Here is a 25,557-nt window from a genome sequence, read left to right as displayed (position 1 = left end):
GCTTCGAGGAATATTCACAATATTCTTTCATAAATAATTCGAAATAATTCACTGTGATAAACTCGATAATTACTGAATTTGTTTATTTCAATATAAAATATCGCGTTATTTTTCGCCTGAAAAAATAAGTTTCTTGCATGCTATTTAAAATCATTCACAAAGCACTTTCTATTTATTCTAGAATATATCTTATTTATATTTTAAACATTTGACTTGCCAAAAAATTTAAATTTTTAATTAAATTACATTGAAGTTAAACGTAATTAAAAGTTAGAATGTTCTCTCAGAATTTTCGTACAAATCCTTGATATCTGCGTGTGTTTTCAAGGAAAGGGATAAAAAAATAAGAATAAAAAGCATATTGTTTTAATATCAAACTTACTGTTATTGCAAGGTACATTGTAAAAAACGCAATTTGTCATTTGAACGCATTATTATATGTAACTTAACTATCTGCGGATAGTATATAGTATTGCCTCTATCTTTAAATTATTAACGATAAATTGGACTGCCAGAGTCGCAGCTTAAAGGGAGAGGGAAGGCTGTTAAAATAAAACGCTAAAAAGATCACGTAAAATCCAAATTCGATGAAATTTTAACTAGGTCGCATCTAATTGCGTTATAAATCGCACTAGGAACAAATATACATACATATATAAAAAATAAAACATTTCGTTGTGTTGCGGAAGCGAAAAATTGTAATTGGGTCTTACGCGTAAAGTAGATTAATGAATTATTTAATAGCAAAGAATATGTCCTCGAGAGAATAAAGAAAGACGCGCACTCATTAGTTCTCATTAGTTCAAAATATCACCGAGTTACGCGTTACAAAAATAGAAAAATTCTTGAGAAAGAAATGAATATTATGACGTTCGTACTTATTATGGCATGCTTTCGAAGGTTTTATTCTCATGTATTTTTATCTGTTTAAAATGTTTTAATTCTTCTGTCGTAGTCCGGGTAAAATAAATGCTTTCCGCATAAAGCAACACTTGGGCTGCGTTTGAAAACATCACCTGAGTGCTCTCGAGTATCATTCTATCACTGTTGTTCGTTGAATGTGAGACAAGGATAAAATGATACTCAAGAGCACTCGGGTGACGCAGCCTTAATATTGGATACGATTTATTCAAAGTTACGAATCGCTATTACCCACACAGATGATGACGAAAATTTTCAAGTGTCACTATCGCGTATATTTAATAAAAATCAATAATTGATAAATAGATGTGCGATTAATTTCTAGTTTCTTTTTTTTTTTTTTTTTTTTTTTAATGTAAAACCTGTCCTTTGTTAACATGATTCTTCAAGTACTTTCAATGATAGTAGTTTATCAAAAAATTAACGCTGCGCTCGCGTTTAGAAAGGCAGAGAAAAATAATTAATTTTCTATTTAAATCTGAGATCAAGTCACGCATTTTGTACTCTATAGGCTGAGTCGAGTAATTAATTTATAATATATACCATAAATATATAGAACTCTTAAAATTAAGATCGCCATCGGCAAAGAAGAAAGAAATACGCAACTTACAAGGTAGTTTTATTGGTCCCAGTAAAGCTTCCGGTAAGTGAAAAATGAAATCTATCTGAGGAGGCAAAAAGTTTCGCAAAGTCCGTTCGAATATTCTTTTTACGTAAAGCGTGTGTATAATGAATACACACATATATGGTTCGTTTTTTAATTTATGAAGAGCGGACTGTATTGATGATGTTCACAGAGATCGTATCTGCATGCCAGAATATCTGTATATCGTTAGCGACAAAACTTAAGCTCCTATTGCGGAATACATGCGAGATATCGATTTATTCTACTACAACAGAAGGTATCGCTTTTTTCTTTTTCTTTTCCATTTTTCCTTTTTTTTTGTTTAATTAAATACTAAACGCGCGCAAAAGTAAATCAAACGATATTTACTTGTTTATTGCTTAGCCTTATCAATCTAAACGTAAAAATCGTCTATTCGTAACTTCAGCTATAGCTTGGATCTTACATACCAATTCTCTCGTAATGCGGTTTTAAACGCAACGCTTTAATTCTCTAACTTTCTCGTTGTTAATCCTCCTCCTAAACGATGGCATAATACAAAAAAAAATCGGAATAGAGTATTAAAAACCTTGGTACAACATGATCATAAATAAAATACATAAACGATCCAATTGATATAATAATAATAATAATAATAATAATAATAATAATAATAATAATAATAATAATAATAATAATAGATAACAAAGTCTATTTTTTCTTAGAAACGATTGTATTTCGATGCTAAACACCAATCGCATACGTCAACAATCAGTCATCATGTTTTCTTGCCCCTCTTCTCATCACTTTAATCATCACGCGATTAAATTAAAAATAGTAGATGACCACTATAGACAATTGAACAAATTAACTGCATTTTTATCGAATAATTGTTGATATATCATATTAATAACTGATATCCTGCTTTAAATCGGTAATAAAAAAAAAGAACAAAAGTACATATTAAACTAATGAATTTCGATTTTGATAACGAAAAAAAAAATACATATATATATATATATAAAGCGAACTTAGAGTAGTAATATCAGCGCGCGAATACACAATGTTTACGACAAATCGGATATCTACGTCGTCGAAATGAATCGTCCATCGCGTCAAAGAGACACTAGAAAAGAAAAAAAAAACGCTTGCATACGTATATTATATACGAATAAAACATGTCGGAAAAAGATAATAAATAAGTTATTCGCGTAAGAGACGCGAATATCGTTATTGCTCTCCTCGGAGAATGAATAAATAAATAAAAAAAAAAAGAGAAACTCTCAATTTACATCTCATTTATGCGCGTCACAGCGTGTTTTAAGGATTCTTCGTTCTCGAGTGTGTACTTTGTGAGAGTACTTTATACTCGGAGCTCTCACTCGACTTGTACACGAAATCGATCCATTTCCGAACAGCAAAACGCGCGTTTGACCGAAACGAAAATGTTTTTTCCTGAATATTCGTTTTCTTTTTTTAATAAAAAGATTTCTAACTAGCATTAATGTGAACAGCTTTTACACAGAAGAAACCAAGCGCCTCTCCGTGTAGTAAATTCAAAGCATGCTCCTAAAAGCTACTTCTTTTAAAATTGTTTTTCCGCAATCCTTGTTTTGCTACTTCATCGTAATTTTGTTTTCACTAAATAAAAAACTTTGAGCGAACAATGTCTTATAATTTTCGTAAAAGAGTCTCTATCTACTTGGTGCAATCAAGGATTAGTCTACTTGACGCAGCGACCACTGGGCCTGGAGCTCGACTTCGATCCGAATAATACCCTGTCGCGACTTGGTGATAATACATTATTTCATAAATACATTTGCGTTTATACAAAATTATTTATTCGCTATTTAATAGATCGTCGCCATTCATCTACTCGACAAGTAAATTCTCCTGACAATCGGAATTAAAAAAAAAAAAACAACTGGCGCTTTATTTCTTTTATATAAAAGCGTGTACTGATGATGCGCACGATGCGACACACGACAATATGTTAAATTAATTAATTCTAAATGATAACGTAACTACTCTTTTCTTTCGTGAAGCATCAGCGTGTGTATACTAAGAAGAGTTTTTTGTAGGGCGGGGGATGGCGGGCAGGGTGTGTATGCATGCGTGGTGTGGCAGGCACGGGATGGCGATGGTGGTCGTTTCATCTATTCGCACACACAATTCGATTCGGTAATCAAGCGGTGCGAGGTTTTCAGCGGTCAGGTTGATCGTCACAGGGTTTAGCCCCAATCGGCCCCGCCATCATCAGTCAAGTCTCAACAGTCACAAATATGTCGACTCCCCTGCAAGCAGACCTATCGTCAGTCGTGGAAAAAGTCGCGGATGTCGAGATATCGTAAAATTTCTGGGTCAATCAACAGTTACGGATACTCATGGGCGAGTGGATAGGAGGGACCGGGCGAACTAATGCCATTTATGAAGAAGCGAGGACAAGCAAAAAAAAAAAGAGAAAAAAAGACAAACGGATCTTTCTACACGCACATTTATGTTCGAGGATGTAAAAAGCTCACATTATTCCTCCGTTCCTCAGATCTCAACACATTTTTTCTAATTTCTTTACACTTTTTACGCTTAAGAAATATTTAAATTGCAATGGTATTTCGTTGTTAAGATCGGTAACTTTTAACGTAAAAATATCCAAGAATCAGAGTTTTATCGGATTGTTCCTATCTATATAGGAACCACAAGTAGCAATGTAGTGCGCACTCAATACAGACTATATTATACTTCTTTTTTATAGACAAATATAATGTCTAAATTTAACAAATAAGTGAGTATAAAAAGCTAGTAAAAAGTGTAAAGTTTGGTTAAATTATACTTGGTTAATTTAATAAAAATTATATATTTAAGACAACAAATATATATATATAACCTATAGAATGACGACTTTAACAAGTCTTTCTTAATCAAGGCATAAACATAATAAAATGCGTCGAGTTCGAGGAAAATTACACAAAAGAGTAAGACTTTATTATGCATTTTATCTGCATAAAATATGAACTTTCGATGGAAAAATTCTTCTCTGCGCTTGAACTTACCCTGGCAATGAAGCTGATTGCAAAAAAAAGTAATAAGATCTTACATTATTCATTCTTAGATTCGTAAGTTCGAGACTCGCTCTTGAAGTGAATTATACAATTATTTTATTTCGCAAGAATGATAAGAGATTTAATCATATGCCTTTATTACATTCATTGCAGAGTTCGATCCGACAACTAATAGATATTAGTGTCAATGCTTGCGGTCGCAATGGGGTTGTTAAGGCAGGAATATCAATACAAGTTATATCGAACATGTTTTCTCGGACAAAGGACAGGCTTATACAGACGCAGACATATATATATATATATATATATATATATATATATATATATATATCCATAAACATGATAAAATATAACTCTAGTTTTGTGCGCGCGCTTTAATTTCTTTATAAATTCTGGAAATGATCAACGGTATAAATTTGCAGCTTTCGATTAGTATTCCTTCGTAATGTACAATATTTACTTATCGGAGAAAGTAAAAATCGGAAGAAAGATGCGGCTTGTATCGAAAGAACACGAACAGAGATATTCTTACACAAACTGCATCGTGTAACATTTATTTGTCAGTAACTAACGTATGTATATATTCACAATTTTATGACAAAATTTTTACTCTCGTCGACACCGAGACTGGTGCGATATAAAAAATCGGCGAATTAAACATACCTTATTATCGGATCGCTCCGCGCGCTCTAAATCGATCTCTAATCCATATTTTGTTTCACTCTAAATGATAAGTGATGAGTAATCGCGCGTAATCGTTAATTAATATTCATATATAATATAATATGAGATCCTATATACTTATACGCATCGAGAGGTACGGCATACATACCTGCATCCAATTTAACAATAAGGAAAAAGTACAAAAATACATTTTTTTTCGTGTAGATGAAAAAAGATCGAGTGTCGAGTAGACACATTCGTGTAACGAAATAAAAAAAAATTTGTCCGTCGCGTTTATGAATTGTTATACAAGGCGATCCAAAAAAATTGGAGATTAGGAAAAGAAATGTACTCTTTGAAAATAAAGCGACTATTTTAATTTAAATGTAGGTAAGCAAATTGTCTCATAAAAAAATATAGAAAATTGTAACTTAACATTAATGGCTTTTATACAATTTTTTAAAAGTATATGTGCGTAAATTAGAGTGTTTAATGTATTATATATAAAATTTTAAGTAGACAGCAAGTTCTAACATCTTTTGATTAATAAAATGTAAAAAATTTTTCTTTATAAAATTCATATATAATAATTTAATCTCCACTATACGAGATACAATAAGAAATTTCTAGCTTCAAATTCTGATTAATTCAAAAATTACATCACTATTATGTTATTCTTTTTCTGGACCGCCTTTTAATCTAGGTCATAAATCGACAATAATGTTAATTTTGTGGCAATCGTCATAAAGTTCATCATACGTGCAACAGTAGAAATAATAAAAATCGATTGTTAATATACCGCGTATAAAATTCACATGCTGTTTTAGATTTAATATCGGTCCTAAATCGTTCGCCAGTGTTAAAAATAAGTTTCTCGCGCCGCTTTTATCGCGACTCGCATGTGTATGCCGATCAACGGAAGGGAAAACTTGGGTTTTCCTCGCTTTGCACGAGTATTGAGAGTTCGCTCTTTAGATTTATTTAAACGCAACAATCACTGGTACGCAGGTATATAGCAAGGTAATCGGAACGCCCTGTTTTTCTCACACGCACTTTTGTACAACGAAATTGGTTTGTTATGTTGAAAAAAAATGGCTTCGTTGATTCTCTCCTCGTCGGCTTCGCTATCAATGGCACAAACGGGAGATATTTCAATTCTCATTTATTCCCTCCTTGTGTTTCGCAATGAAAATGAATTCTTTCAAATGTGTTTCGTTTTTCGATTAATAAATAATGATGATTGACTGACGTGAGTGGTCCCTTAGAAAAACTATATCTAGGTACTTCCATTCGAAAATGCACCGAAAGAATGTCGAAGATAAAATCTAAGGAGTTTAGAATACAAGAAAACTTTTCGCAATTTTTTCATCCGAATGATATCAGAAATATGGACGTGAGCTTAAATGAGAAATCTAGACGTTTATAAAGCAGTAATAAAAAAACTTTTACGACAATGTATTTTATTATTGTCGCAAATATTAATTTTTATTTTGAAGAAATGGTAGCGCGGAAGGCTCTTTGTCCTGGACATTTCCATTTGTGTCTTCAAATCCAAAGTATATTGTGTTTATATATAAAGTATATTATATTATGTTTACGGGTATATTACATTTCTAATGGACCACCCTGTTAGAATCGTAACGACTCGATTAAATCGCAGCTTTTGATTTACAGTTTTGTTTTATGCTACGTGTAGGAACATTGGCGTCATCGTTTTACGAAAGGCTGCTCCAAGGAAAAATCCGAGAACCTTCGAAATTAGCGAAAGATCTATATCAGTGGAAATTTACTGATAATTAACTGAATATTATATGATTATTAACATCTTTAAAATTCAATAACATTTTGTCACAAATACTAATTAATAATTAATATATTCATCGACATTGGAATCAAAATAATCAATGTCATTGTTGCAAGAGAACAAATATATTATGTTTGAAGAACATGTCCAAGTTGCATGATAACATTGGTTATCTTAAATATCGCTGAAAATAATTTAGAAAATAATCGATCAATCGTTATAAATTAAACAGTTCAAGAACAAAAATTAAATTACATTAACTCTGCCGTAATCACCTTTCTATAAATTCACATATTTGTAAAAGAAGAAGAATATAAAACATGTCATGTGAAAAACTTACAATGAATTACCGTTTACTGTACTTACAGTACTTACGTACTTACAGTAAATAACCGTGCAAACAACATTTTCCCTGACAATGGTCGTAAGAGAGAGATTGGTCTGTACATTTTATTAATCGAAAAAGTCAACTATATTGTCGAGCGTTTGCCGATTGCGTTCGCCCGCGAACGATGTCCTTCGGAGATTATGCAACGAGTCGCGGTTTTTAAATGTATACCACGAATCTGGACAGATGTGTGTGTGTGTGTGTATTTGTATGTGTAAAATATATGTATTTTGTTTTACTTAATATAATATATATAAAAGATGTGAAAGATGCCAGATATATACCTCACATACACGCACACGTACACATAATTCTCAGAAGAAGACTTTATTAAAGTCAGCATTCGTAAAGGGGTGTAGTAACATTTTTTTCTGAGACATGGCAGGTGGTTTCGCAGTGTGTTTCATAGTATGTTAGAATATAGTCCTAACTGTACGCGCGTTATTAGAATTGCATCTATCGATGCAACACAAAATAATGCAACGAACCAAGGATCGCACCGGAAAGAAGTTCAGGATGGCGGCGTAAGCTTTCTGTATGAACTTATTATACGCGCAAAGACATCCACGAAGAATCCAACGATGGGAAATCTTTGCACATATCTACATACTTATTAAGCACTTTCGTATGCTGAATTAGTGCTGAATATTAAGTGGAAAGAATATTTGAAGGATAATGAATATATATATATTTTTTTTTTTCTCTTTGTACACTTTTTGCGCACGACAAATCCGTGCTGTAAATTTACGTCAAAAGGATATCGCACACAAAATGAGGAGAGAATTCGAGAAATCGATCACCTTTTACCCTTCTATAACAATCGAAAGATGTTAAGTAAAATAATGTGCTTTTCTATTTTTTTATTTCATGAAAATGTACAGAATATCTTTAAAATATCACGATTCTCTCAACTACAAGTTCCCAAATTTAGAATGTCTTGTTTAATACGAATTTAAAAAAATATATAATTATTAAAAAGTAATTGCGACAAATTAATCCTCGAGAGAAGAATGAACGATAAAATTATTTCTAAGCTGATTTTAAAGAAACATTATTTTACTTACTCTTAAACTTTTTTCTGAGTAAAGATCGAGCCTAAATTCGCCGGAGCAATCACAAATGAAGTGCGATGAATTTGGAGCATCCTGCGTTAATGAAAATCAAAGATTTTCGATCTCTTAAACGCGCGTTATACACCAGTCAATATTGAGCTCTATCAGCACAACAAATCCCCTGCGAATCTTGCTCGATTGTTGCAAGCGTACGAATCGCGAGAGACTCGCAAGGATATATACGGATGAGAATCTCTCTGCGAAGAAATCACGATGGCGATTGCATTCCATACAATATTCTCTCTAGACGTTATTATTATTGACTTACGATATTTATTCTTATGAAAATATTCGTTTTTTTACAGCATTATTTTCTCATTTTCTTTTCTTCCATCTCAGTCCATATATATATAGTTCATATAAACATGCACTTCCGCTACGCCATATATGTATATATAGCCCGTTTATTTGTTTTCGACCGTACTTCCTCTACCTAACGGACACAATGTTTCTATATTTGTCGTCATTTTGAAATTTGGCTGTATACTTGTTCTTTTTTTTAACTCAGGAAAATCATTATTAATCACAGGTTCGCAAGCAAAAAGAAAAAGAAAGATAAACTACAAAGTACGTACAAAGTTAATATATTGAGCTTGGAAGTTCTGTATTCTCGCATTTTTTTGCTTCGTTCAACAAGTAGTACACAAAGTAGCACAGATTCATGAAGTAATGCCTTCGAATATTTGAATGCTTAGAGAAGTCTATAGTAATCTTTTTTTCATTTCTCATTTAGACAAAAATAGTTACGAAAACGGGCCCGTCATCGAATTTAGTATTCAAGAATTTACAAGCTCACTTATGACAAATGTTTAGCATTGAAAATTCCATTTAGAGAAATTTCGCCAATTCCCTAAGCTTTTGCATGCATAGACAATTTTCGACACAAATTCGATTAAAAATCTGTATGCATATTTTTATAATAAGTATTTAAAATAACAATGTGCATAAGATAGCATAATTCGCTGTTCCTCTTACGCGTGAAACGTTTCGTATAATTGTAGAATATTTTCCAACAAACTATTCTTTTTCTCAGAAACGTTCGGAATAAATGAAAATGGATTCTTGTTCGAACATGACAAAAATTGTCTATGTGTTTGCCATATGAAAAAAAAAATGTATGCCATGCAGAATGATGTGAGTTGAACGGTATCGCTTACAGAAAAACAAAAAGAGAAGAAAAGAGCCAAAGTAAAATGTGCTTAATATAAACCGTACATCGTTAGTAAATCTGTAAATACGTTAATTTTGATTAGGTTCTTACGGATAATAAATACTTTCATCCCAATCACTCGGTCCTCTTCTCGCGCTCATTCTTCTCTCTCTCTCTCTCTCTCTCTGTCTCTTTCTCATATCCCACATTCATTCTTAACAATAATCATTCGCAAGCCTAATCTCTACGCTTCTCTGTCGCGTGTGTAAATCGTGTAAAATCATCATCAACGTCGAATCGTAACGGCAAGAAAGCGATTAGTCTCGATATATCTTTTTTTCTTTTCCTTCTTTATATAGAAAAAAATCACATTGGCTTGTTCTCTCGGGTCCTAAAAAGGATACTAACTCAAGTACAAAAGCTTAAACGTAAATGTGGAGTTTTTTCGACGCGGTAAGATGTTTCGTGACATGCAGCACAACGTCCGCGTCCGTGTGTCAATGTATATGTCGTGTCGTGTGTGTGTGTATATATGTGTGTGTCTGAAAATTTATTAAATATTAATGAAGTCGAAGGATGATTAAGGGTGATTGGCGATGGGCTCACAAAAGATCTATCATCCCTCCATCCGACAGAAGACGATACCGGCCGACGCGCTGGTCCAAGTCCACTAAGGGTGAACAGATACAGAGAGACACAATCGGTCAGTCAATGGTCACAATGGGTTAACGGTTTTTACATATAAAGAACGAGACGGTGGAGGGCAAAGTGCTTCTTCCGCTCTGATTTCATCAAATTTTTTCGCTCAGATTGCAAAACTTATCGAAATTCACTGTTATTAAAAACTCGAGATTTATCTCTCATGTATACAAGAGTACAAATGAATACAACCGAACGATGCGATAATTCTATGAATTATGTGCGGATTGACAAAGAAAAATTATGTCTATCAAATCGATTAGTCACTCCTACCCTCACCTTCACTTTGAGAAACATTATAATGTTCTTAAAAAATCGAACAACACGATACACTGATATTACGTAACAAAAATTGATGATAGCGACCTGTAACAGTATACATTCCGACGAGACATGCAATAAACATATTAATGCAGAAACAATAACGATGCATTAAATCGAGAACAGTGCAGTGTAGAGACACAAAATATTTCCTGTTTTACAAAACAATATCGTTTGTACAATGTGATAGTGTTCTAATGGGTAACGTAAATATAAGAATGAGTGAATACGTAAAGAGCACTTGAAAGAAGAATGTCGCGATTTTAAATGTTAGATTATATAGAGAATTAAAGAATAGAGTATTAGAGAGAATTTATAAACTAGCACAATGTAATCTCTTGTCAAGTCAAACTTTCAATTCAATGTAAAAACTTTTAAATTATATTAATCTGCAGAAAATAAAAATTTTGCAAGCAAAATTTAAAAATTGAGTTTTGTTCGCCAGTCATTTTTCAAGATTGTGATATGTGAATCAAGATGTAATATTTCTACTAGATGTAAAAGCGGATGAACATTCAGTGCAATAGATAAAACGCAAGCCTTTATAGAATTAATCTAGTGTATCCGACTTTGAATGTATATTATAATACACTTCGATCTTCTCGAGGAGTTGGAGGGCATCAAGCATTGAGAATATCATTGCAATTAAGGATGTCGCAAACAAACCTTTCGAAGAGGAAAAAGAAAGAGAAAAGAGAAATGGTTGAAAATGTAAAGAAAAAACATTGGAGAGAATTGAAAAAAGTAACATGTATGTTTCTCTACAGAAATAGGCGCTGCAAATAGAAAATGTTACAAAATGTATAGTACCACGTACTCGTATATAATGTATATATATGCATATATATAATCTTATCCTTAAAAGTATCGAATTACAGAAGTACATTCGTAAACGTAGTAGTACATTCGTAAACATAGCAGGACTATGAAAAATTGTTAACATCTCAATTATGTTAAGTAATAATTGTAAAGACGTTCTCGCGAATCGTGGTTGATTGGAGAAAATAGCGACATATGTATTTTGTGTGTGTGTGTGTGTGTGTGTGTGTGTGTGTGTGTGTGTGTGTGTGTGTGTGTGTGTAGCAGTAGCGTTCTAATATAACATATTAATAGTACTAATAATAATGATATAACAACGATACTAATAATGATAATATATATATATAAGTATACGAATAGTATCACAAAATAATTATTATACAATTAAAACAGACGTATCTTGCTTATACAGATCTTACACATGTCTCAAACATTGTAACAATATTTTCAAGTAGTCGCAATTGTATAAATTATTTACATGCAACGAAAATGATACGAGAAAACAGAGTTTAAAATAAAATAAAAAAGAAAGAATGGGACAGAGGGGAGAAAACGTAACGGGGCTTCGATATTAGTTTATTCGTTCGCGATATCAAAAGAAAATATAAAAAAGAAATAAATTGTTTCTTCGTCAACGTCATAATACATTCGACATCCATGCTTATCGGAAAGTCCAAATACAAATCTCAATGCTACGACTACAAAAGTGTTGAGAGAAATCAAAGAGGGACTCGTCAAAGCTGTTGCCGCGTCTATAGACCTCGTAAAAATGTTCCGGACCTAGCTTAACATTTACCTATGGATTCTTCAAACTATTTGAAATCAATTTTTCCTCGCCAAGATTTTTTAAAAAGCGAGATCATTATTTGTCACGTGAGTTTTCAATTTCCAATATTAAATATATTTGTAACTGGTCCCCAAAACTTACAAATCTGATGCGTAAAGTCTACTTAAAAATAAATAATAAATAAAGTTTTACAATTTATTTAAGCCTTTGAAATTTGATTCCCGAGAGGATCTCTGTTTTTTTATAAGGAAAAATCGATTCCGAATTAATGACGCCATAAGAAACCATAGGAAATAAACTTGCCGAGTCTAGCACACCCAATATGTTACATCGAATTAATCAAAATTATAGTTCTTACGAGAATACATCGATATAATTAATCGACTACGTATTTACACAATTGTGCAATAAACACTTAATTCTAGCTTCGGGAGTGTGTATGGGAGGGGAGGGGGGAAGGGTTACACCTTTCCGAAAAATTTTTTCGCGAACCTCGCGAATTCCTGGCCGTTTCACAAGCTAATTCGCCTATTTTTTTTTTACGAACACGGACACAGAAAACACCCGTGAAAATCTTTATCATTTATCTTTTTTTTAACTAACAATTTTATACGTAATATTATGTAATAAATATAATTCTATTTATTATATATTAGAGACAGCAAAACGCGTATCCACGAAACGTGGTCCATTTCTTTTTTTACTAACCGTTAGAAATAATCGCCTTATTAAAATCATGAAGAAACGTGTTAAGCCCTTCTCACTCTTTTTTCTCACTTTTTTTCTTTCTTTTCCTTTGATATTCCAAGTATCATTAAAGTCTGACTCCGTGCGAAAGGTAAACGCGCTGTTATCATACCGTACCTCACAAGTCTTAGCTTTGTAAAAAAAAATCTACTAACGTAATACTAACAATGCTGTAGTGTATTATCGCTGATCGAATTACACAATTACTAATATATACAATTAATCTGTCTAGTGATATTATAACGAAAGAAGAATCGTATATCTCGACAGTTAATTATGTAATAACTACAAACGTTCGATTCCGAAGCTAATATGTTGTATGTTTGTGTATGTATATGTGTGTATGTATGTATTCAATCGTCTAATAATATACGTTTTTTTTTCTTCATATTTTATACATATATTCTACGCAACGATAGTCACGTATCTTAATCTAAAATCGCGTAACTCTCCCTCGATGCAGTAAACAGAAATAACCGATAGAAAAACATTCGCGATTTTAAAATCTATACTCAAATTTTGCCTTTTTTCTCTCCTTTTCTTTCATGCTGCCTCTGCAATCCCGTATTTGTCTTTGTCTCGGACTCACATCTAAAGTCCGAGTTATCGTTCGAGAAAGTCATATTATTACAAGTCGAGTACAAAACATCACTATCAAGTAATCAGCAGCATTCGCGGCTTACTTTAATTCCACGACGTATATAAATATTAATTTCTACGTATTTGTACTTCCACGTCGTCGATAAACGAATAAACGAAGGTTTACTCGCGTGTCGAAGAAAACTCGCCCGGAAACTCTCAGTAAAATATCAGTTTTAACACCGCTTCTTAAAACTGTATTTTACCGTCGTTCTTTCTTGCCTCTGCTTTTAATCCCGCGTTTATAAATATAACAGCAAATAAATTGTTGACCGGAGTTGTACTATGATTATTTTGATAGCTGTTTTTCAGATTGTACATAAACTCGACGCATTTCTATTACATTAAACGCATCTATTGCAATTACATTAATTGCATTTGCAAATCTTTCTGTAACAATCTCTCGATATTTTCATATATGTATACTTCTTCGTACATATATGTATATACATACATATATGCAGACATACACATGCATATGTGTATGTATATATGCATGCATGATACATTTCTATATGTATGTGTGTATGTATATGTGTTCGTATATGTACATTGTGTATAGATACATGTATGTGTATATGTATTATGTAGTTATAAAATCACAAAACGCGAATACAATATCATTAGAATGCAAATTAGAACGCTTTGACGCGAATGAAATGTGTACGCGAGCTGAAAATTGTTCGTGCGCGCGTGTATTCCTATGCTAATATGCGAGTGAAGTAATTTTGTTTGAAAGAAACATTGAAAGAAAAAGATCTACCATCAGTTTCCACGGTACAAATACCAAAAAATTTAAGATAGCTCGCAGCCTGACCGCGTATTCTGTTATCCTTCTCTCCCTTTTTATGTCTACTCTATGTGTGATTTACACATTTTGGGGAAAGCTCGCGATTGTTCTCTATGCAATTCTACTTTAAGCAACTCAACCGTAAGCAACATGCCCACGGAATTATTTTTAATTTTATCTACTTTACATTTCTAATTTTCTTTTTTTACATTCGGCTTACTGCTAAAGAGAAATATAAAATATTTAAAGAAATTAAAATGAAGTCTTAGCTGAACAGAAAAAGAACGCTATCAATTAAATCCGCTAAATTATATAGATATTTCCGTTCTTATTTAAAATGTAGATATAGTAAATAAATATTAAAGAAAGGAACAAAAGAAAATGTAATGAGTGCAAGTGCTACGCTGCTTCGTGATTTCACGCGTTAAAAATAAAATTATTTTTTTATTTCTTAAAAATTATTACGTTATAGGCACTATTATTGGACATTTTGCGACATTGCTGATTTATCCGAAAGTCTAATTGGACGGAGAAATCAATTGTGCGCAAATATACGCACGATTCCAATAAAATACATGAATTGTTAAAAAAACTTGCTTTGTTTAAACAGCATAACTTTCACATGTAAACATATTTTAAATTGCAGAATGTTATTAGAATTTAATTTATGCGTGATTCTGTATAAATTTTCCTTATTTTTGATATTTGAGCTAATATGCGAGTTAAAGTAATTTTGTTTGAAAAAAACATTGAAAGAAAAATATCTACCATCAGTTTCCACAGTACAAAGTATTTTCTATTGAATGACCTACAACGGTATTTGGATTATAAATTGTCGATATTAATTCGCCTCGGTTTTTTTTCCTCATGCTAATTATCTTAAGTGTTTAAAAGTTTTAAAAGTTATTTAACAGGTAAATGCTTATCCCATTTGCACTCATATCTAATAACACGAAAAACTTCGAAAAAAATGACATGAATCGTAACGAAAACAGAATATGCTTCCTCACTATAGATCGCGTTAGAATTTTATCATGTTAAAATAATAAAGATTGGTTTGCTCTCACACAGACGTTTCCAAAGTGTGCATTTCCTCTTATTAAAACCACATTACACTGATGTTACTATTCGGCCTCTACGTGGCGTATCAATTAATTTGCTCAAACAATTTACTTGAAATTATTGGTGCATAATTACGATAACAATTTGGCATTGTCGAGCGTTATTGGCGTGAAGAACAACCTAACAGTTAACAGCACTGTAATCATAAGACATCTGAATCATCAATGCGGAAAAAAAAAGTTTATGGTCCCACGATATAAAAAGTAAAAGAGAGAGAGAGAGAGAGAGAGAGAGAGAGAGAGAGAGAGAGAGAGAGAAAGAGAAAGAGAGAGAAAGAGAAAGAGAGAAAAAGAGAGAAAGTGAAAGAGGAGAGAGAAAATGAGAAAGAGGAAAAAACGGAACGACCGTGCAAAAAGAAAAAGAGCAACGTAACGGGCGGAGATTACTGCAAAAATATCTTACAGCGGATTACTCCGAATTCTAATCGTCGCTTTGCACATACTAAGCCGTCCAATACGCGCCCGTAAAGAAAAAAAAAAACAGGTAAGAAAAGCAGGACGCGCGATTTCGTGAGAGCGCGAAACACGTTACGGTGCGAAGCATCGCCGACCGTTCTTAAGTACCGAAAGCGTTTGTTAAGCTACTACGTGTCGAGAGTGGCCGAGCGCGCGAACGGAGCGGAGGAACGTTTCGCGTTCGCACCGGAGACGCCCTGCCTGTTACTGTTCCGATTCTTGTCGCCGCGCGACAGCAGACCCTTGGCGGTCTCCTTGAGACTGCATCGCGGACGGAGACTGCTAACGTGTGTACGGCTACTGCTGTGTGTAAGAGGATGGTGTTGGTGGTTCACCACCAGGGATGCAGAGGACTCACCGGATTCCCAACCGTCTTCGTCGCCGGTGGTGTCACATTCACTGCTGTCCGCCTCGCTTGACTCGCTCGGTGTCTCCTGCCCGCCCATTCCCAGCTGCACACTATCGCCACCTCTATTCGTCGTCGCTGGCACAGCTGGCGATATGTTTCCGCTCACGCTATGCATAAATAGACTCACCTGCAATTAAAAGAGATCACGAATCATCGAACACTGTCTTAATAATTTATTACTCAAATTTATTGGATTAAACGAGACATTTAATTATTCGAAATTAAAACATTGATGCTGTATGTTAACTTCTAGAATTTTGCTTCTAGCTAGTAAAATACTTAATGCTAAACACTGTACGCTTCTTTCCTTTTTCTCTATTATACTTTATGTGCAAACATGAAAAAAACTAACTTTAAAATCTGGACTGTATAGTTTGTGATTTTTATCCTTGTGTGCATTGTCCAATCCCGACTTGTCTATCCGTAAAACAAGAGTGGGCGGCATGGGACCGAGGCTTGCCAATGATCCAGTTCTAGGTTTCACATGCGACATAACCATGGGTAACTCCATGGCCGTACCGTCGCAGCTAAATGCCCTCGCCGACCTTTCAACGTGTAATTCGCCATTGTCGCAGTCGGAATTCGCTTTCTCACGGACGAAAAATGTGTTAAACCAAAAATGAAACATCTTCTCCTGGAGAGAGAGAGAAAGAGAGAAATTGCAGTAAAATACGGTTTATTAATCTGTTAGTCCAAATAAATTGACACAAATATCTAACAGATATGTACCTTTCGTTTCATTTTTGGCCTATAGTTGTAGAATTCCACCCGTATATCTCCCGTCAGAGCGACAGTGTGCTGTAATGGTATGCATATAGTGGATGTACCTTTCCGAACCTCGTAATCATCAGAAAATATCCTTTTGTTGGATTCCGATATAACAAAATGCAAACCTGAAAACACAATACGTGGAGAACGAAAATTACATAAACTGTAATATGAACGATCAAAAGCCTTATAATGTCGAACAATCCAAAGTCCCAGAGAAAAATATTACAAACAAAAACGCATTATATTTCTTGCATTAATATAAATAGTGAATGTTAACCATGATAATCCTTTTGTAAGAATTACTTACAGCCTTGACCTCCGTTGAAAATAGGGGCTGGATCCAGTTGTATTTTACGTAGTAATAATGTCACTGGTTTATAACTGACACCTTCTTGAAGGAGAGTTGCATAATAGTCTACATATCTTCTCTGCGATGGTATTGTTACGCCTTTCCTGGATTTACAATAAAACCATAGATAATTCTCATCGACATCGTTACGTGCTAAATCCTCAATTGTTTTGTAGCTTACTTACCTATCGTGAGTCCGTTTAGTTCCATAATAATTAAGGGCTTCCGTGGCAGTGGGAAACTGTTTGCTGTGAAGTAGATAGCAACATACCATCACACCCGTTCGACCTTTGCCCGCCTTGCAGTGAACTGCTGCAACATTGTCTTTATCTTGGGATAGCCATGACTGCACGTCCTCGCAAAAAGGCTTAATCTGTTCAAGTTTTGGTGGATTGTGATCTTCAAATGCGTAAGTGGCCACCCTTTGCTTAAACTTTTTACAGTCGTACGATCTTTCAGAACACCTGTAACATCATAGTAACATGCCATGTGAAATCAATTTATTGCTAAAGAAATATTTTGATGTCAGTTAACCCTTCAAGGGAACTTACAGATTGTAAATCTTGTAATGGTCTTTATGTTTCGATTCAAGCAGCTTAACAACGTCATCGATGTGATTTCTGTACACTCCTTCCAGCTTCTCAGCAGGAAAACCCATAGCTATTAGATTCGCTTTTATATCTAATGTCATAACACTCGTTAAGGAATTTATTCAGTATCAGTTAAATGTCATTAAAATATTATATTATGCTAGAACAATATCCATTGTATATATTTTGTATTATTATATAATGTAAATATCAAGTATGCTCAATATATAATGTTCTAATATCGAATTGCTTCTAATTCTTGAATGTGTGCACACGAAAAATAATCAGATAAGGATACATGTGAGATCAAGATTAAAACCATCTTCAGTGAAACGTTTGCGGCGTTTGCTAACAAGTCCTTTTATGGGATTAGTCATCTTCATGTTGCTGATAGTATTGGCCATGCTCGGCTGGCTTTGTCTTAACTCTCCTGTCTCGATTTCGATCGAATCACTCTCCGCCACCTCCTCGGGAATCTCTTCTTCTGTTTTTTGATTTTCAAAGGTTCTTTTAACCTGTTACCAAGATTACAAATTAAAAAACAATAAATTATACACACACACACACACACACAAATTCAATTTTAATTCATCTTAATAACATACTTCTAAACTAGTAAAACATAAATGGGAGCTCACCTGAGGCTTGTGAGCTTGTGAGGCGTCACATGAGCCCAGTTCTGGTCTTCTTTGTTCCTCCAGACAAACATGGAGAGGTGTTACGGAGGCCGAGATATGCTCAGATATTTTACTGTTCAACCTGCCGCTGGTGGGTCTCCTGCAGGAAAAGCATATACCCATCAATTCCCAGAACATGTGTTCCTCTACTTAGGCATTGTTTTCATCGAGCATGTCCTATTTCTCCACCGTGAAGCTCGGCATTAGCTCTTAGTCGAACGTAGACCATCCTATGATGACATATTATCACTGTCACCATTAGTCCGGTGCAATATCAAGGAACACACAATGGTAGAAAGCGACGGTACGGCTCTCGAGGAGAAGCTGTCCACGCGGTCGCGATGGCAGAGGACACGGAATACAAGGAATGCACCATACACTCTTTCACAGGCTTCGTAACTGCACGGCTACCACTAAAGACACTGACCTCTGGGTTGCTGCATTGTCCACCGCGGACTTCTTTATTTCTAGCCCGCTCAGACAGACATTCCTGTTTTAAAAATCACAAAGATCACAATCGTCACTGTTAGCTCGCTAACCAGCCAGTAGTAGCAGCAGAGAAAAGAGGAAGAGAGAGAGAGACGTTTTACAATAGAGTTCTACCTTTGTCTAAAAGGAAATCGAAAGACTCGGCAATCGGGAACAGGAAAAATCACGGGGGCACCGTGGAATGGAACGTTCGGTTGTTTGCATATCACAACCTACATTCGCGCGGTGCGTTTACGGACACTGGAGTCGCGCGAGGAAGCGGCGGCGAAGGCAGGAGACTAGCTGTATCGTGCGCGATAAGGCAACGGCGACGAGGGTGATACGGAGTCTCGCGTTCGCGACTCGGTGGTCTCTCCACGATGGGTTTGCCCGTCACCCTCGCGATCGAGTCGATCGATGCGATGCCGATTACCGATGCCGCGATGGGATGCGGTGACGAAGACGTCCGCGTTCACGCGCTTCCCGCGTTCGCTTCGCCGTGCCGCGCTTACCGACGGGCCGGACGACGACGACGGGGGTCCGCGGGGAACCGCGGCAGGAGAGACGGAAACGAGAGACGAACGACGAGGCAGGCTTTTAGAGGTTAAGCGCGCTCGCACTCTTTACGAAAGAGAGAGAGGTGGAGAGAGGAACGGTCCTCTCGCTTCCTCTTGCGCGCGCTCGGCGGCGGCGGCGGCGCGTTCGTTTCTCGGCGATTGACGGAGGACGAGAAGTTTCATAGCGTGGAGTCGTCGGCCGCGACCTCGTGCACCGGGGTCTCGCGGATGACGTGTCGTATGTTACCTCTGCCACGGACGAGGGAGAACGAAGGACTCGACGACGACGACGACGACGGACTCAGCGCCGAATCGAAGCCGAACGAACGGCTGACAACGCTCGCGCTGCGCTCTCACTCTTGTTCTCTCTCTCTCTTTCTCTCCCTCTTTCTCTCTATCCCTTCCCCCTACCTACCTCATTCACTCGCTCGCTCACCTACTCTTTCTCTCCCCCGTGCAGATGGTCGTCGATGGACAACGACGACGATGACGATCGCCGTCGTTCTCGAGTACGTTACCCGAGGGCTGCACCGCGGCGGAACGGCGGTGTATTACCGGCACCTCGCTTCGCGGCAGCGTCGCCGACGGCACGTAGTACGCTCGACACGCGTCGTTAACGTTAACGCCATGACAGCGAGTGTATGCGCGCGCGCGCGTGCGCGTGTATGTGTGCGTGTGTTTGAACGTATACGTGTGTGCGCCTTTTCTCCGCTTTCTCGCCTCTCGACCCCCGCGGGCGGCCACGACCTCCTCTCCCGTTTCGTTCCGTTCCGTTTCGTTTAGTTCCGTGGCGCACGCACGTATGGACGCATGGACGCAGGTGCATGTGTGTATATACGTATGTATGGTTGTGTGTGTGTGTGTGTGTGTGTGTGTGTGTGTGTGTGTGTGTGTGTGTGTGTTGGTAGGTATTGTACTGGTATTGTACGGTTCGCTCGACTCGCTGCCGCAGACCACGCAGCCGCGGCCCGTTCTCGCGTTTCTCGCTCGGTGTGCGCGCTCCGGTCGCGTCATCGCGGGATCTTTCAGCAAAAAGAATTTTGTTATTAACAGAAAGAATTGGAAAAATATTGGATATTTTCGCCATGAAAAATTCAAGTTGTGCCATTCACAAGGATATATAATTGTAAATTTTGTTTGGTGTGTCCGTAATAATCCGTAATTAAAAAATAATACAAAAATCTTTATCTAAATATTTTGTAGTTGCCAAGCACTACAGTTTATATGCACATAAACTTCATAATTTATTATCTCAGTTTTATATTAAATTACAAGGTGTTATATATTTTTCTCTAACAAATCTTATTCTTTATTGTCTCTGATGCAGAACAATAGTGATCTTATATATTATATTAAAAATTTCGGAGCAATTTAATTTTTATATTATTTATACTCACAAGACCATATTAGAAATGCGTTCTCCAAATTTTGTAAACACTGTGTTAAAAAGTTGAATTTACATTGATGAAAATGGAAATAAGTAAGTATTTATGAAAGAATGAAGTTCCTCTTATTGAGAATCTTTCATAATCGATTTGTATGCTTTTGCTTACAGTTCTATCCTTAATAAATATACGTATAACGAATATTACGCTTTTATGAAATATTTATATATGGCGTGATCGATTTAAATCTGGAAAAATATTCAGTGAGTTTAAGTTAAATTTTTACCATGTACATTTTGTTGCTTAAATTTGTGCAGATTTAATCATTTTGATCCAGTTCTCGAAAAGTTTGTCTGAAAATAGATGAAACGTTTTCTTTAAATCAAATTTATTTCTTAGTATAACATACATGCGTTACATTTTTGTGCGCAATCTGATTTAGTTGTAGATGGTTTCAGATTGTTGCAAAAGTGTGAATGTTCCTTGAATTTATATATTATTTCTTTTCAGTGTTTCTTTCTTACATATTTTTTATAATCTCTCTGAAATAAAACAACTCTATTCTGAAGAGAAGAAAGCAATATATTAGCATTAGATATCGATCGAGTTAAATCTGAAATTTTCATATCTTATCAACATCTACATATATTACATTGTGCAATCTATTATATATATATTTTTTTTCTTTACATATATTTACAAGTGTGAAATTAAATAGCACATAAGTATTGCCAAATATTGTATATTAGAATTTAGCTTTTATAATCGTTTGTTAAAGATTACTATTAATTTCAATTTGAGATTTGGTGTGTGTGTGTGTGTGTGTGTATACACATACTGAAACATAAAATCATAAAATCTATCATAAAATTATAATACTATTGGAATTTTTGTTCTTGTCAGTATAACTTTTGTCAGTATAAATTTGTATCTGTATGTGTATACACACACGCGCACACGCAACATACAGATACAAATCGTAAAAATTTCTAAATTTTTTCTTAATATTCTATGAAAAATCAACCTAGATTCAAGTAACTAAATGTTATAAACATAAGTAATAATTTAATATAATTTAATATGCGTAATTCGTAAAATTATGGTGCTTTTTTACATTTTACAGTTTCACTTACATAAAGAAATGCTTGATAATAGGACTCAAAATTGAATTAATTACATAATAAAATATATAGAAATGCATATTTGTATGTGCCATTTAAAGGGCGTAATATAGAATGTATGTAAAAATGTATTGTATGTGAAAATTTTGTATAGCAATTAAGGTACAGTTTGGAATTTATTAAAACATTTCTAAATTAATATCACTTTTGCACCGTTATTGACAATTAACAATCAAAAATTGTCCTTTTTCACTTTTTCACTTAATTTGTTATACATATAATCAGATACACAAATTTGGGACATGTATGTCTACTAGCTCTGTTGCTTCATATTTTTGTTATTATAAAAACAAAATTTATTTCAAAGTTTATTTGTTAATTTTGAAAAAAAAACTAAATTATTATTCGCCAAATAAACTTGCAAAATATTATATTTTTTGTAAAAACAATTGAATGAGTTCAAGTAATAATTTTGATATAATAGAATTGAATGACGTCCTTGTCATTCGTTGTTACTCTAATAACTTGATACAACCTATCCAGAGAGAAACTCTATTTCACTTTATTATAAATTTTTTTCCTATGTATTTTACTATGGAATTATAAACACTTCGCTCACAATGATTCTATTTGCGTTATTTCAACAATGTAATGCTTTCATAAAAATTTTTAACGTTCACGACAAAGAAACCACTTCCAACAGTATTGAAGATCATAGTTTCATGGTGAAACAGAATAACACTGTCATCGTTGTCGTAACATCTAACACATGAAGAACTGTCAAGAGAATCACACAGTGATTAACACAGGATAAATTTCTATTCTTAATCTAGATCCAGTTGTCTCGTGCTGAGTGTTCCCGTGTGTAGTTTTGATGTTCTCATTTTCCTAAATGATTTGAGTAAATCCTCCATCGTGATAGGGCGCACGGTATCGTGAAATTCTTCGTCATATTCGTCATCTGTGTTGTTCTCGTATTTGAGACCGTCGCTATAAATTAAATCGACATTAGAAACCAATACAACTTCAATTAGAACTCTTACTATTCTGAACTACACAAGTATACAACAACGCAATATATTCGATTTTCTTACTATGAAGCATTCAAATACGTACTGCGAATATAAGTAATCTCTAATACGATATATAGACGCGTTCCGACAGAGTTCTTGTAAATCAGATCCAGAAAAGCCTTCCGTGTGCTTCGCCAATGTTGCGATTTCTACGTTGTCTGCGGTTGGTTCGTTTTTCAGTATTAGTTGCAAAACTTTTAATCGCTGTTGCTCATTCTGGAAGAGATATGCCATTATAATACATATTGTTATGGCTAATAATTATATACAATCGCATAAATATACTTACCGGTAATCCAATATGGAAAGTGGCTGGCATGCGACGCAGAATTGCCTTATCTAAATCCTGTGGCCTGTTAGTGGCTCCCATTATAATCACAGTACAATCGGGATCGGTTATCAAACCATCCCACAGTGACATAAATTGTGCCTTCATCATTGCCGTAGCCTCATGATCCTGTGAATTGCGCGACCTCAAAAACGAATCTGTTAAAGTAAAAAAATATGTTAAGAAATTTTCTTTATCACAAATAGATCTATCATATTAAACTACATACATTAACAGTATATCTACAATAAATTATATTAAAACAAATTATTGACATAAGAATAATATAAACATAAGAAATATATTAAATTATAGATGATTTGTTTCAAAAGAATAAAAAAGATAAAGGTTATTGTGTTTCTGGGATATTAATAATAATTATGAAATAAATCTGAATGCAAAGAAAAACGTACATTATTCTCGATGACATACCAATCTCATCAATGAAAATAATGCAGGGCTGCAGTTTTACTGCCAACGAGAAAACAGCAGCAGCCAGCTTCTGACTTTCTCCATACCACTTGTCAGTTAAGATGCTCACGTCTAGATTTATGAAACGCGTCTTTGCCTCCCGGGCAGTAGCCTTAGCGATCATGGTCTTGCCACAACCTGGCGGACCATATAGCAATACTCCCTAAAAATGACAAGCACAAAGCACATCTAAAATATTGATTTCTCACCAAGGAACATGTCTGGTACCTTAGGTGCTTGAGTCAGCTGTGAATCTTCAAATAACTCCTTCCTCTGTATAGGCAGAATGACTGTCTCCTTGAGTTCCTGGATAACACTGTCCAGACCTGCAATGCTGCTCCATGATACCTTGATATCGTTTGGATCTACTAAATGATTGGCTATTATCATTTCGTAATCTGTCAACTGGTCCATATCAAAAGATCGTGCATATCTGTCGCTCTCTGCCAATTTACGTAACTGCTCCCGAGCCTTGAAACAAATTATATGAATCAGATTAGAAAGCTTTATATGCAAAATAAAAACAATTTGTGACTGACATTTTTTTAAAGATATATAAAATAACTTTGTACCTTCTTTTTAGCCCTTTGCTTGGTACTTCTGGTAGGATCAAGTTGACTGATAAGCCATCTCATGCTGAAAAAACCAATCGCTGCAACACATGTTAGTCTTGCTATCAGCATCACCACCTCCTGCCGTGTGAGACCAGCGCTTGCTGCCATGTTCATTGTTCACTAGGACACTCTACTTGCTAAACTCAACACTAGTTATGCTGAAACATACAACACTGTTACACTTGGTAAAAGAGCACACATAAATCCAGGAAATAATACACAATATTATTAAGTAAAAAGTAAGAAGTAACACATTTAGCAGAACGAATAATTAAATAAATAAGCAGTTTTAAGAAATTAATTTGAAAAGAAACAAGTTGAAAGTCCGAAAGAAGAAAGGATGAAGCTTTATTCAGTGATTATTCATCAGCGAATATATCGTCGCTTGTCGTTTGAGACCGCGAAAATCTAAGGCTGATGCAACAGCCGAGGTTTACCCGCAATCATTACCGATTCGTGCTGGTTTGCGACGCGTCGAAGGCAACTCCGCTCCGTACTCCGAGGCGACTTAACCTATCCAGGATATTCGCGATTCCTCCGAGCGAAGAAAGTGGCAGTAGCAGAGGCTTATAGGTTAGAGCGAAACGCGAGAAAGCAGGAAACATGCGCGGTACATTGCACGCAAAATGTTTGAGTATCCGGAACACGGTGATCCGGGACGAAA

At 35.1% G+C, this 25,557-nt stretch overlaps 2 protein-coding genes across 9 annotated transcripts; both read right to left on the bottom strand.

Annotated features, from left to right (window-relative positions):
- Nucleotides 1–352: 352 nt before the first annotated feature.
- Nucleotides 353–20,755, bottom strand: LOC105835031 (phosphatidylinositol 3,4,5-trisphosphate 3-phosphatase and dual-specificity protein phosphatase PTEN). Of its 6 annotated transcripts, none has more exons than XM_012678027.3 (10): nt 20,317–20,739; nt 18,838–19,366; nt 18,498–18,714; nt 18,161–18,290; nt 17,795–18,073; nt 17,568–17,713; nt 17,219–17,382; nt 16,842–17,123; nt 16,439–16,616; nt 353–3,819 (listed from the first exon to the last, which is right to left on the bottom strand). In XM_012678027.3, the coding sequence occupies exons 2-10, from the start codon at nt 19,012–19,014 to the stop codon at nt 3,800–3,802; spliced, it is 1,593 nt and encodes a 530-aa protein (XP_012533481.1). In that variant the 5' UTR covers nt 19,015–19,366; nt 20,317–20,739; the 3' UTR covers nt 353–3,799. The 6 variants fall into 6 exon arrangements, with proteins under 6 accessions (XP_012533481.1, XP_012533464.1, XP_012533422.1 ...); XM_012678010.3 differs by lacking the exon at nt 353–3,819 and adding an exon at nt 5,108–10,371 and having other exon boundaries at nt 20,317–20,735; XM_012677968.3 differs by lacking the exon at nt 353–3,819 and having other exon boundaries at nt 5,110–16,616; nt 20,317–20,755.
- A 902-nt stretch (nt 20,756–21,657) lies between these two features.
- On the bottom strand, nt 21,658–25,488 carry LOC105835093 (ATPase family AAA domain-containing protein 1). 3 transcript variants are annotated; one of them, XM_012678071.3, is made up of 7 exons: nt 25,344–25,488; nt 24,852–25,051; nt 24,508–24,750; nt 24,241–24,442; nt 23,770–23,966; nt 23,524–23,696; nt 23,232–23,397 (listed from the first exon to the last, which is right to left on the bottom strand). In XM_012678071.3, the coding sequence occupies exons 2-7, from the start codon at nt 25,005–25,007 to the stop codon at nt 23,232–23,234; spliced, it is 1,137 nt and encodes a 378-aa protein (XP_012533525.1). In that variant the 5' UTR covers nt 25,008–25,051; nt 25,344–25,488. The 3 variants fall into 3 exon arrangements, with proteins under 3 accessions (XP_028048520.1, XP_012533525.1, XP_012533533.1); XM_012678079.3 differs by having other exon boundaries at nt 24,852–25,066; nt 25,344–25,471; XM_028192719.2 differs by lacking the exon at nt 25,344–25,488 and having other exon boundaries at nt 21,658–23,397; nt 24,852–25,007.
- Between the last annotated feature and the right edge of the window lie 69 nt (nt 25,489–25,557).

The sequence above is a fragment of the Monomorium pharaonis genome, chromosome 5 (genome assembly GCF_013373865.1).
Source record: "Monomorium pharaonis isolate MP-MQ-018 chromosome 5, ASM1337386v2, whole genome shotgun sequence".
In the NCBI taxonomy this organism is placed as follows: Eukaryota; Metazoa; Arthropoda; class Insecta; order Hymenoptera; family Formicidae; genus Monomorium; species Monomorium pharaonis.
The sequence above is the reverse complement of the archived record's forward strand: the minus strand, read 5'-3'. Positions and strand labels throughout refer to the sequence as shown.

What these genes read in the sequence shown, in the direction of transcription:
- LOC105835031 (XM_012677968.3), bottom strand. Translation starts at nt 19,014, where the DNA reads ATGTTCTGGGAATTGATGGGTATATGCTTTTCCTGCAGGAGACCCACC. An exon ending in GGCCAAAAATGAAACGAAAG is followed by an intron (nt 17,124 to 17,218) that starts GTACATATCTGT and finishes CTCTCTCTCCAG; the next exon opens with GAGAAGATGTTTCATTTTTG. An exon ending in TATACAGTCCAGATTTTAAA is followed by an intron (nt 16,617 to 16,841) that starts GTTAGTTTTTTT and finishes TTTTAATTGCAG; the next exon opens with GTGAGTCTATTTATGCATAG.
- LOC105835093 (XM_012678071.3), bottom strand. Translation starts at nt 25,007, where the DNA reads ATGAACATGGCAGCAAGCGCTGGTCTCACACGGCAGGAGGTGGTGATG. An exon ending in AGCTGACTCAAGCACCTAAG is followed by an intron (nt 24,443 to 24,507) that starts GTACCAGACATG and finishes TGTCATTTTTAG; the next exon opens with GGAGTATTGCTATATGGTCC. An exon ending in TATTTTCATTGATGAGATTG is followed by an intron (nt 23,967 to 24,240) that starts GTATGTCATCGA and finishes TTACTTTAACAG; the next exon opens with ATTCGTTTTTGAGGTCGCGC.